This window comes from Passer montanus, unplaced genomic scaffold, assembly GCF_014805655.1.
Source record: "Passer montanus isolate IOZ18808 unplaced genomic scaffold, ASM1480565v1 scaffold69, whole genome shotgun sequence".
In the NCBI taxonomy this organism is placed as follows: domain Eukaryota; kingdom Metazoa; phylum Chordata; class Aves; order Passeriformes; family Passeridae; genus Passer; species Passer montanus.
This window is the reverse complement of record NW_024372036.1, coordinates 4229878-4250568: the sequence shown is the minus strand read 5'-3', so window position 1 is coordinate 4250568 and position 20691 is coordinate 4229878. Positions and strand designations below refer to the sequence as shown.

At 37.5% G+C, this 20691-nt stretch overlaps 1 protein-coding gene across 16 annotated transcripts in view; it reads left to right on the top strand.

The window, feature by feature from the left end:
* KDM6A (lysine demethylase 6A) overlaps positions 1–20691 on the top strand; it is a 151614-nt gene that overhangs the window by 117453 nt on the left and 13470 nt on the right. For all 16 annotated transcript variants that reach the window (XR_005629853.1, XR_005629861.1, XR_005629858.1 and 13 more), the window contains 7 exons: positions 12737–12866; positions 14337–14442; positions 15252–15457; positions 17891–17955; positions 18056–18130; positions 19436–19584; positions 20573–20687. Coding sequence is in view for 7 of the 16 variants with exons in the window: in XM_039729531.1 (XP_039585465.1) it covers positions 12737–12866; positions 14337–14442; positions 15252–15457; positions 17891–17955; positions 18056–18130; positions 19436–19584; positions 20573–20687 (846 nt within the window). In the remaining 9 variants the exon portion in view is untranslated. The remainder of the gene's footprint in view (positions 1–12736; positions 12867–14336; positions 14443–15251; positions 15458–17890; positions 17956–18055; positions 18131–19435; positions 19585–20572; positions 20688–20691) is intronic.

The window sequence follows — 20691 nt, the reverse complement described above, 5'->3', positions numbered from 1 at the left end:
ATGTAGGCAAAATGGAGTGGAAAAGTTGTGGAATCTTGTTCTGGATGATTTGAATTTAATGTACAGATTACCAGATGGCCAGAGTAGCTCTCTCTTACTAAATAAAAATGGTTTTGTATTAAAAGAAGCACAGTAAATCAGATTTTTAAAAGCTTAAGTAATAGTTTTTAAATACTTGGAATGTTGAAATATTTTATAGCATCAGCTTGTACAATCCTGTTTCTTCTCAAAACCTTTAGATTTTTTTCATGAAACTGACTACTGTAGAGATTATAGTTGAAAAGTGTTTTTTAAACTGGAAAAAAAATTTTGACCACTGCATCTAATGGTTTTAATTCATTATTTGGTTGGCATTTGATTGGTTTGGTTGGACATCGATATGGTTTTATTTCTAGAATTTATATAACTGTTTTCTTAGAGAAGAAAGACTTCTGAAATAGGTACATGAGATCAGTAAATGTCAGATAAATTTATTGCTTCAAATTCTGTATCCTTCTCATGGGGTTTACAGCTTAATTTCTGTAAGGAGCTTTGATACAGCTCCTACAAAAGGAACATAAGTTGTTTGGACTTTTTTCTTTTATTTAGTAACGAGTTGTCTTTTATAGGCATGGTTTGTAGGTGCTATACAAGTGCTCCTCTTTAAATAACAAACAACAGCAACAGTGTAAATGTTGAAAATGATGAATGTTAAAGAAGTCCTGTTCAGTGCTGCTGTTAAGCTCTTCAAAATCATTTTTTCTTGATAAGTCAGACAGATTTGGTCTGTCATCAGAAATCAGTGTTCTCATTGGAAAAGTAATAAATAATCACAGAATGTTGATGTGGGAGGCGCAGGAAGGGACCTCTGTGGAGATCATCTCATCCATCCTCCCAACTCCCAGCAGGGCCAGCTAGAGCAGCTTGCTCAGGGCCATGTCCAGCCAGTTTTAAATACTTCCAAGGGTAGAAAGACTCCACAGTCAGCCTGGACAAAGCTTTTCATGCTGGGTCACCCCTGACATAAAAAATCTCTTTTCTATGTACCGGTGCATAGGGTTGTTCTTCCCCTGCTGCAGGACTTGGCATTTCCCTGTGCTGAATGCCCAGAGATTCCTGTTGGCCCATTTCTCCTGCCTGTTGGTGTCCCCCTGAGTGGTCCCACTGCCATCTGGTGTGCCAGCTTGTCCTTCAGCTCTGTACCAGAGATGGCTTTTTTGGTAGTGGTGGTTTCAGCATCTCTAGCTCAAGCCCAGGAGCTGTTCAGCTGATGGATCATGTTAAAAATGCATTTGTGCAGCAGGTTGTGAGTCTGTCATGTTTCAATTCAGGTATTTCTCATTGTTCAGGAGTTTGGGTCTTGGTCCATCTTATGTTCCAGTTGATCAGCAGGTGTGTAATTGTTGGTTTTTATCTTTGGTCAGTAAGCTTGGATCATTTTAGATCAGAAGCAGACTAGATTAGGGCAAAATGTGAGGCCAGCCACTAGAAAACCTGGCAGTGATTGCAGTGTGGTTGTGCACATTGCACAGTGTTTTCCCGGGTGTCTTCATGGCTGGAAATGCAGAATGGCACAGAGTGTGGAAGGCTGGGTTGTAGAAGCCCAGATAACACTTCTTAGCAATGACTTGTGACAAAGATGTTTCACTGTAGGCTCCAGTGGTATTAGAAATGCAGCAAATTCAACCCCCCCTGCAAGAGCCAGTGGCCTGTGGCAGAGGAGGATGGTTGAACCCTGAGCAATAATAACTTAAACTGCTGCAGCTAAATCTGTCAGTGTTCATCTCTGGAGCATGTGCTGGCAGGGAGCCTGTCAGGTAGTCATTAGCTTTGCAAATTCACATTTAGTGCTTGCTGCTCGCAGCCTTCTCTATGTAAAATACCTCTGAGTCCTCAGGTTTTCTTGGTAGTCTTTAGAGAGATTTGCCTGCTTTCTTAAAAATTGTTTGAAATCCAAACAAGCTGAGAAATTGAAATGACCATTTAGAGTACTGTAATTTCTGTAGCTGTCCTTTACAGTTGTCACTGTGTTTGAAAACCTAAGATGCCTTTAAAGTTCACAGAAGTCCCTTTAGTCATAAGCATATGGTTATTGAATGTTTTGGGCTATACTCTGCTGTTTTCCATCCTGAACTCTGTTTGCAGTTATTTTAGTTGAAGTGTTATCTGTATTTTTCTCTGTTAGAATTCATGTTGGAATTTTTATCACCTCAATATATTTTACTCTGAAACATTTTATTTAGAATGTATGTTTGCTATATTTTATATTGCAGATCTGGTGGTTTTGAGCATTACTGTTTTTGATATTAAAAAAGTAGTGTAAAAGCATGTTTATATCATTCTACAAAAAAACCCAGCATCTGTTACTGTGACTGAGAGCTTGTAGTTCCTAATGTTGTGGGATTTGATGACTAATACTGATCCATGATATAGCAGTCTGTCACTATCTGTTACCAAGATAAATTTCATAAGAGAGAGAAAAAAATCTTTAGGGAGCCTCTTTTGTCATCTTTCAAATATTAAGTCTTATTGTAATGTTCATTTCCAAGTGACATTGCTACATTCATAAAAATTAACACCTTAACAGCTTTTTTTTTTTAAATTGGGACCATGTATGTGTACTTTCTAGTAGAAGTATGAAAATAGCTTTGGTGTATGGTGTTAGGATGAGTGCATTGCAAATAGGCATACTATAAACTGTTAGAGACTAAGTTTTTTTCTTAGATTTTACCTGATCTGCCTCCAAAATTCGATTGTAGCTTTCTTGAGAGAATAATGGGTAGTGTTTCACTCTAGTGAAATGTTGTGTTTTGATGTGTTTGGTGTGCTGTTGTCTGAGAGATCTGCAGTTAGTGTTCGTAGCAAAATATTTATCATTTTAGCTACAAAGTCTGTAAACCAGCAAGTCCTTGAGTTTGTGCTCTTTGATGGAGGTGTAGTATTCCTAATGATACTTAATTTCCAAGGTAAAGGAAGGTTCATAAAGGTGTTTCACTTGGCTTCTTACAGTCAGTACCAGGCTCACATAATCATAATTTTTCAGGGGAGGCAAGCTGATACTTTGTCCCGTGTAGTTTGGAGACAGCTCTGGAGGTGTTAGATGTGCTTTTTTCCCTTTCTTTTGTACGGACTAGAGATTGAGAGCTCCCTCTTCAGCCTGTCTGCACCTCCATCCAGCAAGGCAGAGGACTTAGAGCTGGGTGATAGGGAAAGGTGGGGAGAGACTTGGTTTTTTCAGCAGCTCTGAGGTCAGTTACTGCATCAGTCTGAACTACATTTGGATTTCTTCTAGGCAAACAAAGCTTTCTGGAGATTCTGCATATGTCTGCTAATAATAACAGACTGAGAAATACAGTAACTCACCTTTGCTAGAGCTGGTTATCTGTTATTTCATAATAATAAAAAATATAACTGTATATAAACCCTGTATATTATATTACTACTGGGTTGGTTTTTTTCCCTGCCATTCTAATATGTCTGACAGTTTGTACTCATAAAGTTGAAGACAGGGATTTCCCAGTCTTTTACTGAGTAGCTGATTAGCCCTTGCTCTGTTTTAAGATGTACAAGCATACATGTGACAGCTCTGGAGCAGAATTTTGGGCAGAACATCCTTGGTACAGCTGTTGTGTGCCTGGCTGACATAAAGAAAAATGTCTGGGAGGAAGAATTTTAAAAGATAATCTGCTCAAAGGCCTACTGATTGGCAATATATATATATATATATATGTAGTAAAATGGAAGATAGTTATATGCTAATATATCAGATACTTCAATACTGCATGTTGATCTTTATTTTAACACATTGTGTGGGAATGCAATAACAAAGAATTGAAAGTACTTCCTGTAGTATTGATTATATTTGGGTGCTGTCTCTGCAAGTGGTATCTTGAGATTCAGATAATAATTTATGACCAAAAGTGTTGATTTTTAGAACTACTGTAAAAATTGCAGAAAAGCTACCCACAGTAGAGAACATGAAAATATTTTAATTTTTTCCTTAAACCAAAACCAAAGAAAAAAACCAAACAACAACAACAAAACAACAAAAAAACCAAGCAACTACAACCCCTAAAACACAACAGATAAAAAGACCAGAAGAGACCCCAGACACCTGTGTTGAGTAAGCATAATGCACATGGAGAGGGGAGTTGTTCTGTAGAAGTAGTTTTTCTATATTGAAGCTACACTTTATTGGGCCTTAAATGTAATCATGTGTGTCAGTTGTTGCATACATACCCTTATTTTATTTGATATGTTCAGAAAAACCTTCTGGCTTTATCCCTAATATGGATAATTATATTCTGTTGTCTTCTGGCACATTGTTCTTGCTGTCTGACAATAGTCACTTGTTACAATCTGTAACAAGTTGTCTTGATGATATTCTCCAGGTGAAAATAGACATTTTTACATGTAGGAACAGGTGGATGTAACTTGGATTTTTTTTCATAGCTGGAGCACTAGATTATGCATTTTTATTTTCTTCCTCATTGTTCTGCATTTGGCTCTGTTTACTATATGCTTACTTCCAAACCAGGGTGTTTATATTCTTTGTAAGCTGCATTGAAGTCCTCAGATGTCTAGTTGTTAATTTTCTTTCTTCTTCAGATGCTTTCATGTTTTAAAAAAGTCTTATCTAAAAGAGTCATTTTTTGCATCTTTCAGACCCTACAGGTTTATTTGTGTTTAGAGCACAAAAGACCTGGAATTAGTAGCAGTTTGGGATTAAGTAATGCACAAAAGTTGATTCACAAGGTAACTACAATTGACCTACTGCAGGATAATGAAGTTCCTCATCTCACAGGAGCGATTTTATGGTAATGCTCACCACCAAAAAGTGACCTGTTAAAGTTCCAGGGGTTTTGTGTGTTGCTTAAAAACAAAAGAGCATCAGAAGTATGGAAATTTAGTGGTTTTTATAGTGAAAGCAGTTTATTAGAACAGGCATTCAGAAAGTCTTGCATCACAATAAAATAAAATCAGAATTAGTTAGACAAAAACAAATGCTGGGAGACTGTCATTTTGTGTTACATAAACAAATGTTGTCTTAATAAAAGCTGCTCAAGTGAAGCCATTAGGTGAAAGGAGATGCTTTGTACCATAAAATGCAAAACACAGGCCAAAGAGAAAACTCAGTTTGATTCTTCTTTTATGACGTGTGAATAGGTTGTCTGCTCTGTAGAAACAGACTTGGTAAATGCTTTGTTTTGCCAAAGACTAAAGTGAGCACTTAAGTAGGGCAAGATAATTGCGGAGGCTGAAAAGTTTCTTTATATCCATCTTCCTTGGTGCGAATGTTGAGGAAATATTTAACAGAGCTCCATTCTGTTCCTGGGGTGAAATGAGGTTGTTGAGGAGGCTGAGAAGGGGTCAGACATAGGGTGCAGGCACAGCAATTGATACTTGTACAAGGAGCTTCCCTTGAAGGGCCAGACAATGTCACTGAAAAGCCACAAGGAACTGAGAAACGCAGGAGCTGAGCTATTGACTCAGATATGCAAATCTCATTAAGATGCAGTTCTGGAGAACAGTAGGGTGGCAAATGTGCTCATCTTGTTAAACTGCTGCTGCAGTGTAGGGATGAAAAGGAATCGCGGAGGTGATTCAGGGAAGTGTGATTTGGTTAGTCTTCCTTACCAATAAAACTGGTTGCAGCAGTAAATTTTAAGGTGGTTGTAAACCAACTGAATTATGTTTGGTAAACTGTTTACATAGTAAAGTAAAATTCTTTACGCCTCTGAGCAAATTAACAGATAAAAGAGTGCACTATTAGATTAATTATCCTTCCTGGGATTCCTAAAGAAAATCTCCTGTTAAGGTCATTTAAAAAAAATAACCAGCAACAACAAAACAGCGAAAAACCAACACAGCCCCAAGTAATTACTGAGCATAAGTGAAACCCGTGTAATTAAAAGAAGAAAATATGCTAAGAATAACTGCTCTGAGTTTGTTATTAGAAAAGTCAGTTGTTAATAGGGAAAAAAAAAAAAGAGTGCGCTTCTTGGTCTGGTTGTGGATCATGTTTCCTTAAAAAGACTGTTATCAAAAGCTCTTTTCTGTGCTCTTAGAAATGTAAGTATCTTTTCCCTGTGAGCAATCTTTCTGAAAGGAGAATTAATGAAACATTATCACAAGACTTGAGATTCAACACTCGAGGTGTTTATTTCTACTGAAGTGAAACCAGCTGATTTCTCACTCTGTGTTTCTACTGATGCATCTAATTAACATCCCGGAGTAGCGATAGAAACCTGGGATCCATCTCAGTTAAAGTCTACCAGTTACCCTTTCTAAAACTGTTCTAAGGTTAGGTCCTTAGTTTAAGCAGCATAGAGAAGTTCCTGAGTTGATTTGTATTGTTTCTCATAAGTAAGAAATATCTTGGTTATTATTTTTTTTCCTCATTGTTTATTAAAGTTTGTTCACATCCTTGAAAGAACAGGCAGAGGTCCAAACAAAACTCCAGAGGTAAGAGGTCCTCAGGCAGTTCTGAGAGCCCAGCTGGGTAAAACTGGGCTGTTTGTGTCAGCTGGAAGTTGTCCTTGTCATTTTTATGGTGATACATGGAAAGACTCTTTTGACAACTCTAAGCATTTCTGAGCTTGAAAGCTATACCAATTTGGCATGATTGGGGAGGGCAAATGAGAGGCTTAGTTTTGACTGTAATGTGTATCAAAAGGGGCTAATAAGGTCTTTTTGTAGTTCTTTTTGCTTGGTGTTCAAAGAGGGAAAGTGTAGAGCAATCCATTGAGAAAAGTGACAGGAGACCAGGAGAGATGAGCTGCCTCTCAAGGAGCCTTGTAAAATGATAAAAATACAGGACAGGGAACAAACAGAGGAATTTTTGCACGAAAAGAGTGATAAGACATTGGAATGGGCTGGCCGGGGAGGTGGTGGAGTCACCCTCCCTGGAGGTGTTCAAGGAACAGCTGAAGGTGGCATGTGGTGCCATGGTCAAGTTGACAAAATGGTGTTTGTTCTCAGGTTGGACTCCATCATCCCAGAGGTCTTTTCCAACCTTAATGATTTGTGGATTCTGTGGAGGTGGTCTGGGCTAAACAGTCTGGAAAAGGGTCTGATAAATGGCCAGCATGTACACGAGGGCGGTAAATGCATTTCCTGAGGAGGAGTGGGCAGTGCAGAGGCTCAGGTGGGCAGACTCCTCCTTGCTCACAGGGTTCTCTCGGAGCCCGGGGCAAAAGAAATTTGTTCTGTCCTTACTGAAGGTGCTGCTCCCTGAGCCTGGTCTGGGAAGTCGGTGAATCACTAGTTTGGGATCTCCACAGGAAAAGAGCCTAAATCTATTTGAGGGGAAGTATTTTGTGGAGAAAGGACCTGGATTGAATTAGTGTTTTGTTTTTAAAAACAGCAAAAGCAATTCTTGTTTTATTGGGAATTTTATTTACAAACAAAGGACTCTTTTGGCTTCAAGACAGAATTGCTCAGTTCCTCTAAAAGCACATTACATCTTGCAAGTGATCTTCACCACAGCAAAAGCTTTAAGAATAAAATTTGAGGTATTGTGATTTCACAAGCTGAACACTGCTTAGAATAAGAGATTCTGTTTTGTTCAAAAGGCAGATACTGAACTCTGCACATGGGAAGCAGAATTATCTGGGAGTAAAAAAAAGGAAAATTTACTGTTCAGAGGGAAAGGCAAGCATATGAAAAAGTTTGATGCCACTTGTTATAATGTTTTTCTTACGTAAGTCAGTGATGTGATTCTGTTTGTCTTACAGCCTCAGAGCGAGGTGATTAGCAAATGAAATAGAGGAAAGATGTAAAAGTCATTAAGAAAAGAAAAAAACGAACATTACTTCTTACATAACATGTAATTAACCTATGAAATTCACTGCCAACCTGTACTATTGAGGTCAAAATCAGAACAGAATTGAAAAATAATTAGAAATACATTTGCATAATGAGAAAATCCACGGTTCTATTGTAGGATTTTCTGTAGTTTCACGAAAGATCTCCGGGAGTATTGCCAGCTAGTACCTGGTTGTGAAAGGCTGGGGTAGGGAACTGCATGATAAACAGGTTCTGTAATTATCTGGCATTACTTGCATTTAAGCATAATGTAAGCTTGACTTGACTTCTTTATATTCCCTTTGAGAGCTCCTCTCTATGCCCTGGCTGCAGAAGGAGCTCGGGGAGGGGAAGCTCAGGGAGCCAAGCTGGGTGTTGTGTGTGTAACCACCTCCTTCCCAGGCTGCTGGGGATTGACAGGCGTTTTTCAGGGATTTTTTAATAACTCATAGTGAGAAATCAACTGATTGTATCTGCTAATTGTGGAGGGTGGGAGGTTCTGGTTTGAAGCAGGAGTGCACCAAGTGGGTGCTGTGCAACCCAGTGCTTCAGCTGGCTCCTTCTCAGAAAAGTCTTGTTCCTTCCTCTTTGTGAGTTAATTAATTCTGATAGAATTGAGATAGACTATCAAGTAAATCCACAGTTCCATGTGTTCATTTTAAATGTGATTTTTATTGGAGGAAGAGAGGGTATTAATTTTGTTCTTCTGAATAACTATAATCTCTTGAGCAGTAAAACCTTGTTAATTCTCATACAGCTAATCCTCAAATAATAATTCACACATCACAACAAAAATAACTGCTTAAGCACAAATGCTTGACCTGTAAATTGTACCTAAAATCCAAATGTATAGATAACTAGAAGTTGTTTAGGAATTTTTCATTATCACCAAAAAGTACTAATCTCCCAACAGAAACCAAAAGGGCAAATATTTTTAAAAGTATTGAAGGTAAGAGTTCTAGAAAACACAGAAATGATGTTTGGAAGAGGAAAATCTTTAGACAAGAACAAAAAAAGAATAAAAAAATAATGTCTGCACAGAAGTATCAGAATGTTCAATAAGGCAAGAGTGTTCAGTAAATATTTTTGTTCTGTGCTTGGGAAAAAGGCAGATAAAATGTTCACATCGTGGAATATATTCTCTCGTCAAGGAGAAGGTTAAACAGCAGTTATACTTAAATATGGTATTTTTAAGTCAGAGGCCCAGATAACATGCATCCGTGAACTTGAAAGAGCGAGCCAGAGAACTGTTTATAATTCATATAGGGTTTTTTTAATAGTTCTTGGAAAACAGGAAAAGTTCCAGAGGACTTGAAGAGCACACTTCCTGAGAAATAGACATAATTCTCTCAGCCTGACATAAGGGTTGAGTGAAACAGTAAAAGTATTGAGGTGATTAATTTAATAAACAAAGAATTATAATTATTGATAATTATCAATATTAGTATATTGATATATTATTGATAATCTTGGTTCTTGGAAAATCAGTTTTATCCTGTTCATGTTAATATTTTTGAGGTGGAATTTTTATTTTAAAATAGAGTTAAAATTGGCATTGCTTTGTAACACAGGTAGTTTTAAACCTGCATGATACCTTTTTTTTGGGGGGCAGGTGGGATGATGCAGGATCAGTCCTGTACCTAAAAAGTGTCTGGAAACTTCCTGATAAGTGTTCGTGGGTGCCTGTTGAAACTGTGTCACACCTGGGCTGCTGTCAGCTCTTAGGTACAGCCAGAGAGGAAGCTTTTACCTAAGACTGAAGGCTGTAAACTATCTCTTAAAAGCTGTGGGAATGTATCCTAGAAAACAGTAAAATATAATTAAAGGGGGTGTTCTAATGAATGTGATGATTGCTTATTCAAGAGATCGCATGAAATAATCCCAATCAGCCAGTGACAGGACAAGAGGACATGGTCTTCAGCTGTGCCAGGGGAGGTTTAGGTTGGACATCTGGAGGAATTTCTTCACAAAAAGGGTGATCAGACATTGGAATGGGCTGCCCAGGGAGGTGGTGGAGTCTCCATCCCTGGAGGGTGAGGTTCCTCCAAGGCTGGATGTGGCACTCAGGGTGACACGGTGGTGATTGGTCATGGATTGGACTCAGTGGTCTCAGAGGTCTTTTCCAACTCGATTAATTAAGTGATTTGTGTGGAGTTAAGCCACCAGTTCCATCCTCAGTGGCTGATGTTCTCCTAAGCACGGCCGTTTGGGTTTGCTCCTCAGGGTGAAGCACTTCCGTGAGTTGGTGCTTTCACCCCTGGAGCAATTTCGAGTGCTGCAGGTGTGGCTCAGGACAGGCTGCATGTCCCTGTGCACCCCTGGCTGTGTCCCTCTGAGCCTGACAGCTGCTCCTGCCTTCCCTTCCCACTCTGGCAATGAAGGGTGTTGTCCAAGCACAGCCCACAACAAGCCAGTTTCCTCTGGAAGTCAGTTTAAATGAATGAAGTTTGTCCTTCTCTTCATTCCTTCATCACAGATGACTGGGTATCCTGTTTCTTTTGGGGACATAAATCAGGCTTGTTTTGTCTTGAGCAGTGCATTTGTTACCCCTTTCAGCCACTATGAAATCCTCTCACAAAAACTGCATTCTTGAAACTGGGATATGTGGGATTTTCAGCACAGGTGCTGTGGTCAAAAAGGGTTTTTCACTTTTCCTTGCAATGGCTGTAATTCCATATTTCCAGAAGTGGAGAGGCTGGCAGGGGATACTCACACCATGGTAGCAAATATTCTTAGTATTTCTGTAGTGTTTTTTATAATTTCTGTTGCTCTGTTTGGCACACTAACAATTACTGAATCGTTATTTAATAACTCTCTTGCCTTGTTATTAATAGTAAGATATCCTGATTCATAGTTGAAAAAAAGATTATAGGAAAAAAACTATGATAGAGTGAAGCTGGTCTGTTAAAGACAACTTTAAATATTCTGCCCATCTGTTTCCTGTGCCACTTAAATTATGAATGTTTTGCTATCTCAGCTTTGCTATTCTTCGTTCATTTTCCTCTTAAAATTTCTACATGGAATTTCAGTAGCTTAATAGGAAATTACAGCGTGCAATTGGTAATACCAGCTTCAAGTGCTGGGTTTATGAGATATCTTTGTTAATCTGATCTTTTCTTTTATGCTGTTTCTTTCCCTTTCTCCTCTGCCTTTTCAGACCTGTAGTTCCTCTAAGAAGGAAGGAAACAGAAGTTTCTCCTCTCCATTGTCACCTTCCCTGAAGCCCCCAGGTGCTCAGGCTTTACAGAGCTTTCACTGTGATTACCTTGCTGTGATTGCAGCAGCTCAGGTCCTGTTAGTTCTGAGCAATGTTCCTTTTTCTTCAAGTTCACTTCTACTCATTTTCCTCGAGTTAAAAATTTCCTGAGAACTGTTTATCAATGCAAACTGAATTTTGTCAAAGTTCTCTTCTGTTTTTAATACTCTTTTGTTTTTCTTGGTTTTATTTCTCTGTTTGGTAATGCAGAGGTTATAGTAATGTCTGATACCTGCGGTTCAGATTCTAGTTTCACTTTGCATGGATAGTCTGGATCTCAGGTTCCTGCAGCTGTGGTCAATAAATTTCTGAAGGGTGATGATTTTATATTGCTATGTGATTTTGGGGTTCTTTTTTTGTTTGCTTTTGTTGGCTTTTTTTTGTATATGTGGGGACAATGAAGCCTTTGCAATAACTACAGCAGACATTAAGCTGGCCAGTGATTTTTTTGCCAAGTTGAATGATGACTAATCAAAACTTCTGCATCACTCTTTCACTTTCTTGGAAGTGAAATTCTGGCATTGGATTCACTTAGCACAAGGAATGAGCTGTGTGACAGGTGTGCTTTGTGGTGTGTGAGATGCTTGCCCATTTTGTTTAAAGTGTTTGTCATGTCAGTCTGTCTGATCCCATCTCAAGCCCCAAGTCCATCCTGTGGGTTCTGATAGCTTGATCTCATGACTCAGTATCTGGCTGTACCATGTTGCTCAGTTTCAGAAAGAAGTTTTAGTCACTGGGAGTTTCATCTGATAAAAATTTTTGTTTTCTGTTGAAGACTGTTCTTATTTAAAAAAAAAAAAAAAAAAAAAAAAACAAAAAAAAAAAAAACCCCACAAACTTTAGTAACCAGTGAATTTTATGAAGATATATGACTAAATTACACATTAGAAACATCCTGTTTTGTGGGAGGTAACAACAGTGAATCAAAGGAGTTTGGAAGAAGGATTTGAATAGTGTTTAGTGGGAAGAATTTTGAAGTGGTTGAGTAATTTTTAACAAGAATATAAGAGATGGTTTTGTCAGTACATACCCGGTGACTGGGTATTGACTACAGGCTCAGCTCAGGATGGAGACTTTTCAGGTCATCAATTAGAGGAAAAGTTACACATCCAGTGGGTCCTGGAGTCACACACAGGGGCACTGACAGCAGCTCACTGGGGGTAAGGCCTCTCCCTTGTGTCTCCAAAAAATGGATTGTACACCAGTGGCTCCTTCTGCTCCAAAATGTGTAAGGCAGGGAGGGGTAGGTGTGGTTCAGTTCAGTGTCTGTAGTGTAGCTGTAGTTGGGTTTTGTGACTCAGCAGTTTTTTGGCTGAGACGTTGTCATGTTCTGGCTTCTGCTCTGCTACCTCAGCTCCTATGGAATGATCATCCACCTGCCAAGGTTCTTCATTTGCAGCTGAAACCTTCTTTTCCTGTTAAATTTTATCAAAATGTGTCATCCTTGCTCTTATTGAAAATGGCTGTATTTTTGACTAATAGTGGTGTTGTTGCAAATTCAGCAGGCAAAGTGGGAATAAGTTTGAATAATATTAAATTATACATGGAAAATTCTTGATTAAAACATACGAGCTTTATTTGCATCTTAAATTACGGTTTCTCCTTATACAACATTATTTTGCATAAGAGATTACGCTGATATGCATTTATTTTATTTGTCAAGTATTGACAGAGACAGCTCTTGTTTCCTTTTAGGAATCTGGGTAAAAATGGCTTATCTAACAGTAGTATTCTATTGGATAAATGCCCACCTCCACGACCACCGCCTCCACCATACCCTCCCTTGCCAAAGGACAAGCTGAATCCACCTACACCTAGTATTTATGTAAGTAAATCTAGTGGCAAAAGTACATTGCTGCCTGTCTTTTGCAATTGTTTGGATATCTGAATTGCATAATGTAATTATTTTAAAGATGCACTGTTCATCACTGAGTTCTAATTACGGTGCTCACCAGACTGGTATATAGGCAGGAGAAATGCCAACCTTAAACAAAATTTTGAGACATAGTTTGACTCAAGGACCTTTAAATTAAGGATTTCAGTAAACAAAATGAAAAATTCTTCTGATTTTTTATTTTTAATACTCAAAATGTTGGCAGAATAAGCAAAACAGTTCATTATATACAATGCACAGTATTTCAAAAATGTATGTACAATTTTTTGCAAGTGACAGCTTATGTATAAATGAGCAAGTAATTAAACTAAACTCCCATAACAATCTGCTTCAAAACATAGTGAAGAAAAATGAATAAAAGTTGAGGTGATGTTAGGAACAAAATGTCACCAGGAAAAGGCAGGGTTTAGTTGAGTAGTATTTTCTTATGCAAGCATTACAACTTTTGTTCTGAAAATAAAGTTTCATAATAGCTTTATTGAGCTAACTTCCTTAGTAATAGAAGAATAAATTACAGGATATCCACTTCCTTAATAGCAGAAAAATAAATTACAGTACGTCCATACAGGCAGTGTGAAAAGCTCAAGCTGGCTTTGGTCACCTCAATTTGGGGACCAGGTGAGGCTGGCACTTGGCTCTGAGTGTGCTGGGAACTGGGTTAGGCTGGATGCAGTGGTGCTTCCAGATGTTTTCCAGGTGTTGCACCTGAACTCATTTGCCTTAATAAAAGTCCATCCCAGCTTTGTTGGGTCCTCACAAATCTGGAAAGTCACCACACTGCCCCAGACTGTGCAGTTGTGCCACTCTTTGGGAACTCCCCGTTGTGTTTTGTTTATTGCCAGAAATGCCTTCAGCATTCTAAAGGATTCATAGCAATTTAAGACAAAATCAGGAGGGAGGCTATAGCATAAAATTGAGGTTATAGGTGCAGAGAAGCATAAGAAAATCAAATCAACCTTTCTGGTTAACATGAGCTATACCATGAGAGTAGTCTTTTAATTATACTGTTTGTCGTATACATTAGCTGTAAAATTAGCACTTTTTTTCTTCTGAAAAGTAACTGTATTGCTCTTCAGAGAATTCTGTAGATGTAGGGAATGTACAAGGCTGCTGTCAGATAAAGAAATTAAGTTCGGGAAACCTGAGTTGCAAAGCTGAAGCAACCTGGGAATAATTCTTGCCAAGAAACAAATTACAGTAACAAATTAATTTCAGGAGTGAACCCAGCATTTACCATAGAAAGAATTGTATGGTGTAGCTGTTCATTCCCCACAGTGCAGGGAAATGCAGGAAATTCCTTTTTCTTTCTGTTATTTCTCTTTTGTTTTATCATTCTTTATTGTTTTAAAAATACGGAATCTAGATTGATCTGACATCTAATATTCCATTATAATTTTGCAGTTGGAAAATAAACGAGATGCTTTCTTTCCACCTTTACATCAATTTTGTACAAATCCAAACAACCCTGTTACTGTAATACGTGGCCTTGCTGGAGCGCTTAAATTAGGTAAATTTACCTCTTTTTTTCTTTTTTTTTTTTCTTTTGTGACTTTGGGGAGGAATGATTTTTTTTAATTTGGAAAAATTACCTTTTTTTTTTTTTTTTTTTTTTTTTTTTGTAACTTTGGGGAGGAACGATTTTTTTTTTTAAAGAGAAGTCTCTTAGTTCTTAGAAATGGGTACTTTATTTCTGTAATACTACTTTACCTGTATATTCCAAGTCGTTAGGATAATTTGTCATTTCTCAGTTTGCTGTTGTTTCTAATCTTGGTCTTGTCAAAAAAAAAAAACCTCACCACAAATACAGCAGATTTTGTTGAGCACAGAGGGGAGCTGAGCTGTGGATATGGAGGTTTACAGCCAGACATTTTCCTATAAAAAACTGGATGCATGTCTTTGTGTTTAGATCTAGTGATCTATAATTTGACTGTGTGCAATATTTTGAAGTCTCTGGGTAGATAAACTACCACTGCTGGTAGGAAATGTGTTTTATGATGGAAGTACATTCATTAAGCTCTGCTCTGAAAAATACTTTCATGGTAATAGATTTAAACATTGTTTGCAGATTTGTTTAGCCAAGGCATGTAAAATGTTGCTTGTAAAATAGTCCATAGCTGCCAAGTTTTTTCTAATTTTCTGGATATGTGGAGGAAAGTTTTTTGGGTGTTAATAATTAACATTCAGGTGGGCAGTGTTGTGAAGACTTAAAGGGTAAAAATTCTTTTAGACTAAACTTTTTGATAACTTCAGGCATTTTCCTGAAATTGTTTTATTCTATTTTAACCTTCATTTATTAATTTCATTGCTGTTAATTAGATCTAGGACTCTTCTCTACTAAGACTTTGGTAGAAGCGAATAATGAACACATAGTAGAAGTAAGGACACAACTACTGCAGCCAGCAGATGAAAACTGGGACCCCACTGGAACAAAGAAAATCTGGCGTTGTGAAAGCAGTAGATCTCATACAACAATTGCTAAATATGCACAGTACCAAGCCTCCTCATTCCAGGAGTCTTTAAGGGTAAGTTAATTGCTACTATTTGACTTATTCACAAGCTGCATACTGGAGCCAATTAATAATGGCTGTTGGAAAACGTGGAAACTGCTAAGGAAAAAGAGACATTTCCCTTAGCATGAAGAGCACAGGTAAATTTTCAAAATCTGTTTTGAATAGAGGGTCAAATACTATATTGTTTTTCCCAAATGCTTAGTGTAAACTTAAATTTAATAATGTAAAACTCATGGTGGTTACACACTTTAAAAGTTTGTTAGTTTAATATTTTGTATTATAATCTCAAAATTCACATTAAAATGTTTAGAACTCGAGGCTTTTTTACAATTCGGATTGCTTCTAATTTCACATGTTTTGAAATCAGATTTATTTGTTCTTCCTACTCTGCTGAATTAATTTGGATGTGGCTTATTAGAAGTTTACACTAATACTAGTCTTTTGTTGGGTGCCAAGCATAACAGTTCATATTTAGTTTAGAAGTTTTTAGGCTTATGTGACAGAGTGAAGTATTAGAAATAATATTTCCCCTTCCTGCCTTGGCAGAGGGGTTGGACCCCATGATCTCCAGGGGTCCCTTCCAACCCTAACTATTTTCTTACTCTGGGATTCTGTGAAATGTGATTTTCTTGGTATTTTTAACATTTTATACTGAAGTTATGAGCACATTCTTGAAACTGGCTATGGGCACTCCTTGGAGGCTTGTGTTACCTGATGTTGCAGAAAGATTGGGCTAAGGTAGAACTAAGACATGAAGATAATTTTGACCAGTTGTTTGTTAGAAAATAGGGAAAAAGTCAATGTGAAGAATTGACTATTGCAATTTTCACTGCCTTTACACAGAAATATGAATGATTTTAGTTGGAAGGGAAAGAGAATATCTAAATTTAAATTTTGTGCATTAGAGGAAAGGATTAGAAACAAAGAAATTAATTGCTAGTTGAAGAGAGCAGAAGGGAATCTAGTCATAAGGCTTTGAGCTGGTACAGGATGAAGAAAAGAAACAGGAGTACCATGGGAAGTGGGGGGCACAGAAATATTCTAGAACTTGGGATTTTTCTTCCTCTGCCATGGTAATAAATTTCAGTAAGATATTCAGTAGGCTGAAGGTTTCTGGTGCCCCCTGAGCAGTGGCACCAATGCTATATTCCTGTATGTCATTCCAGAGGGACTGGAGAACATTACATCACTGGAATAAAATATCTGTCTCTATATCTGTTTAGCTATATGTCTTTTTTTTTTTTTAAATTGTATATAATTTAGCACATACCACTGAAAGCCTCAGCTTTGGATTTGCACCACAATGTGTCCCATAGGGTGTTTTGATTTTTTTTCCTCACTGTTACCAACTGGTGGTAAAATGCAATACATAAAATAGTTTTTAAGAGTAATGATTTTCATTTTTCCTCTGGAAATTAGAAAGACACTGTACATGTGTCCTTTGCCTAACACTGCTCTGACCTGTCCTTAGGTGACATTCCAGCGTTTAAATGAAAGCTTTATTTCTTCTTTCCATAGCCACAGTTCTCTTGGCTTGCCCTAAGTTATCTTTTTTCTTTATTCCTCTAACAGCAATTGCATTGCTTTTCTAACATGTCTTGCAGCATTTGATAAATCCATCATCACTAGGTTCCTTTTTGTTTCTCTTTGTCCTTCATTCAAAGGATGAATAAGACTTTTTCAGGTACACAGGGCACTTTTGAGGTTTAACAACAATCCCATTCAAAGCCAGAGATCTTTGGATAGAATGCAGACAGCTCCTTCTTCTTTTTTGTCTCTTTCTTTTTCCTTCTATGTCCATATACTTGCCAAAATAGAAGTCTTTAGAATAAGGTTTTGAGCACAGTCTGCTAAAAAGATCAAATTGCACATTTTAATATTGGTTGGATTTTTTCCACTGGTCATGGTCTCAGCTACTGCTGGTGCTAAAATAGCATATGGCTATGAAAAATTCAAAAGATTTTATATCATGGATTTTATTAAATTAGTTTTATAAATATTAGTCATCCTAGTTTCCTGTCAGAATACCTGCTTGACTTTGCAGGGAGGTAGATGTCCTTATTTGAAAAAGTTAACAGAATTTTTTAATACTGGATTCCAGGTCACCCTCAGAATGGAGCAAGCCAATATATTCATTTCCAACTTGAATGCAGGCCAGCAGAAATATTTACAGTGTAGACATTTTCTGTTGTTCTGGCCTGAGTGTCATGGAATCTGCAGCCATGAAGAAATTTATTTCAGTGCATTTGACTGACTTTTTTTATTTTCTTCACAATGAAGAAATGTTGAGAAAAAATCTTAGACATGGATATTTCAAAGGTTGTGTCAGTATCTTGAAATAAATTACTTACATCTCTGTGTTCTCTCTTTATACCTATATATTTTATATGGTTTTGTGTGTGTATGTATATATATGTGAAAACATTTCAAAATTGCATTTTACAGGAGGAAAATGAGAAGAAGAGTCACCACAAGGACCACTCAGATAACGAATCCACATCTTCTGATAAGTAAGTGTGTTATAACTCTGCTCATTCTGTAGTTGGTTCTATGTGCTATTTTCCATCATTCCCTTTTCACGTTTGCCTGATACATTTGTTACATTTGCAGCTCTGGGAGGAGGAGAAGAGGACCTTTTAAAACAATCAAGTTTGGGACCAACATTGACCTGTCAGATGACAAGAAGTAAGTTGATTACAGTTTCTCCTGCTCACAGTGGGATTCTAGATGATAATAATCCTTCTGGAAATCCAGTGAAGTATTCTCAGACAACAGTCAGTCTGTTGTTAAATTCCAGTTTCCACAATGAAATGGTTACCTTTGGTCTTCACACTGTTGTTATGAGTCCTTCTCACACTAAAACATATTTTCAAACTTCTCTTCCCAGGATTTTTGTTTTTCCAGAAATGAGTTGAAACATCCATCAGAAACCATTCTTTCTAGTCATCCTTCTCATCCATTCTCTTTGTTTCATTGCGAGGCTTTAAACTATTTGCTTCCTACTTTATTACTTCTGACAACACCAAGTTCTTAGTTTTTGCAGAGAAATAGTAAGATTAAAGAGGTTTTTTTGGTTTTTGTCTGGATTTTTGTTATTCATGGGGTTTTTCCTTTCATTCATGCTATCATCTGTTTTTACCTTTACATAACACTTGCTTCTTTATCCAGTAACAGTGTTCAAAACACATAGAAAAGACCAGACCAATGCTTACCTGTGGGTAAGCCATGATACCTCTCAAGAGCCTCAAAACCAATATTGAGTATTATTTAAACTATATCTCCTTCTGTGGGTAGATGAAGGTAGCTTAGATAATATTAGAAATACTGTGAAAGCATGTTTTTATTGTCCAGTAATAATTATTTGGTTCACCCTCTGGTTAATACATACTTCCATCAAAGATCCAGCATGTCTAGGCTGTCAGTCCCACCAGCTGCAGTACAAAAATTCTGGTCTACTTCAGCCAGAAGAAAAATTTATGGTTTTTGGGGCGTAAGGACCACCTGAGCTGAAGACATCTTTTGTGGCAGAGTCACTGGAAGATCAGTGTGTTCATCTGTGGATGTGATTAGAGGTTGCTACAGAATTTTAGATATTGATGCCATTTTTCTGTAAAGGAAATTCCATCCGTAGGTATAAACTAGTTGATAGTTAACTATTACTCTGAACAAGCCATTGGGAGAGAGACTTTAAGTGAAGCTAAGAAAGGTTAACCTGAGGTTCATAGGGACTTGGATTTTGATGCTTGAAATAGTCCTTGTAGGATCCTGGATAGATTCCAGATCTTCTGATCTGTTGTTTCATCTTTGGCTACAAAATTATGTTTCCCCTCAACTAGCCTGTCAGATTTGTGATTGTATTTGGAATTATTTTAAAATTGAAAGAGTAACCCAGATACCTTTGCTAACAATTTTTTGAAAGTGTTTTTGTTTCCCAGACTCTTCTAAGAGTTTCAGGGATTCACAGTTTGTCAATTTGCTATTTTGCTGCAGGTGGAAGTTGCAACTCCATGAACTGACAAAACTTCCTGCTTTTGTACGTGTGGTATCAGCAGGAAATCTTCTAAGCCATGTTGGTCATACCATCCTGGGCATGAACACAGTGCAGCTCTACATGAAGGTTCCAGGCAGCAGGACACCAGGTGAGTATAATCATCATAATCCCATGAAAAAAATCAGGTTCTCCTGTGGGGTCTTGGATTTAACTGCACTGCAGATTTCCTATATCTTAGAGCATGCCTAAACAGGATTAATATACATATTCAAGATTTTTATAGTTCTTAATTAACTGAACTCTGCTTGTTCAAAGCACTTAGAGTGGAAATTTCTGGATTTCTGCAGTGCTATGAAATTGCCCTGTTGACCTCTTGCATGCAATAGTGGATTCTTTAAGGAGAAAAAGAAAGTTTGGTTTATATACATGTACAGTTTTTTATTTTACATACCTTGGAAGTTTTTAGAGGCTTCCCAAGATCATGTGGTGCAATCCTAGAAATCAGAGACTTCCACTTTTTTAGATTTTTATTGTCTGAGAATAAGCTCATCCCTCCATGATTAATTGTTCTTTGTTGGGGACCTGGACTGGAACTTGAGGAGTCTGGACTAAATTTCAGGGTCTTTTTTTTTCCTGAAGTGGATCTTCAGAAAATTACATTAGGAATTATGGCTCAGTTTTCCAGCTGTCTAAAGATAAAATACTGGGCATTTCCACATGAATTTTGAAATCTCTTTCAGAAAGATTTTTGTACTCCCCGTCTGTTCAGTGCCTGAAGTCACAGAGTTTTGCACTGACCAGGACTGTCAGGAGATAGCATGAAACACAAAATCTGAGCTTTTGAAGTGTTTGTTTCTGCAGGAGGGAGGAACTGCTGAAATATTGATCAGATCCCCAAGACTGGTAGTTCCAATTTTGTTTTTCACAAACTAACAAAAGCAGAATTCTCATGTCACTGGTAGCTTAACTGTGTGAAGCACCTAAACAGTGTTTGTAAGTGTGTAATATAAAAAATATATAAAAATACTTTAACTGTGGTGTACGTTTTTTTTAGAAATTGTGTCTTTGCATTTCCTGGCATTGTTTTGATAGGAAGGCCTTACATAAAGTGTGTTTATTTTTCTCTTAAATTTCAGGTCATCAAGAAAATAACAACTTTTGCTCAGTAAATATAAATATTGGTCCAGGTGACTGTGAATGGTTTGTTGTCCCTGAAAGCTATTGGGGTGTCATGAATGACTTCTGTGAAAAGTAA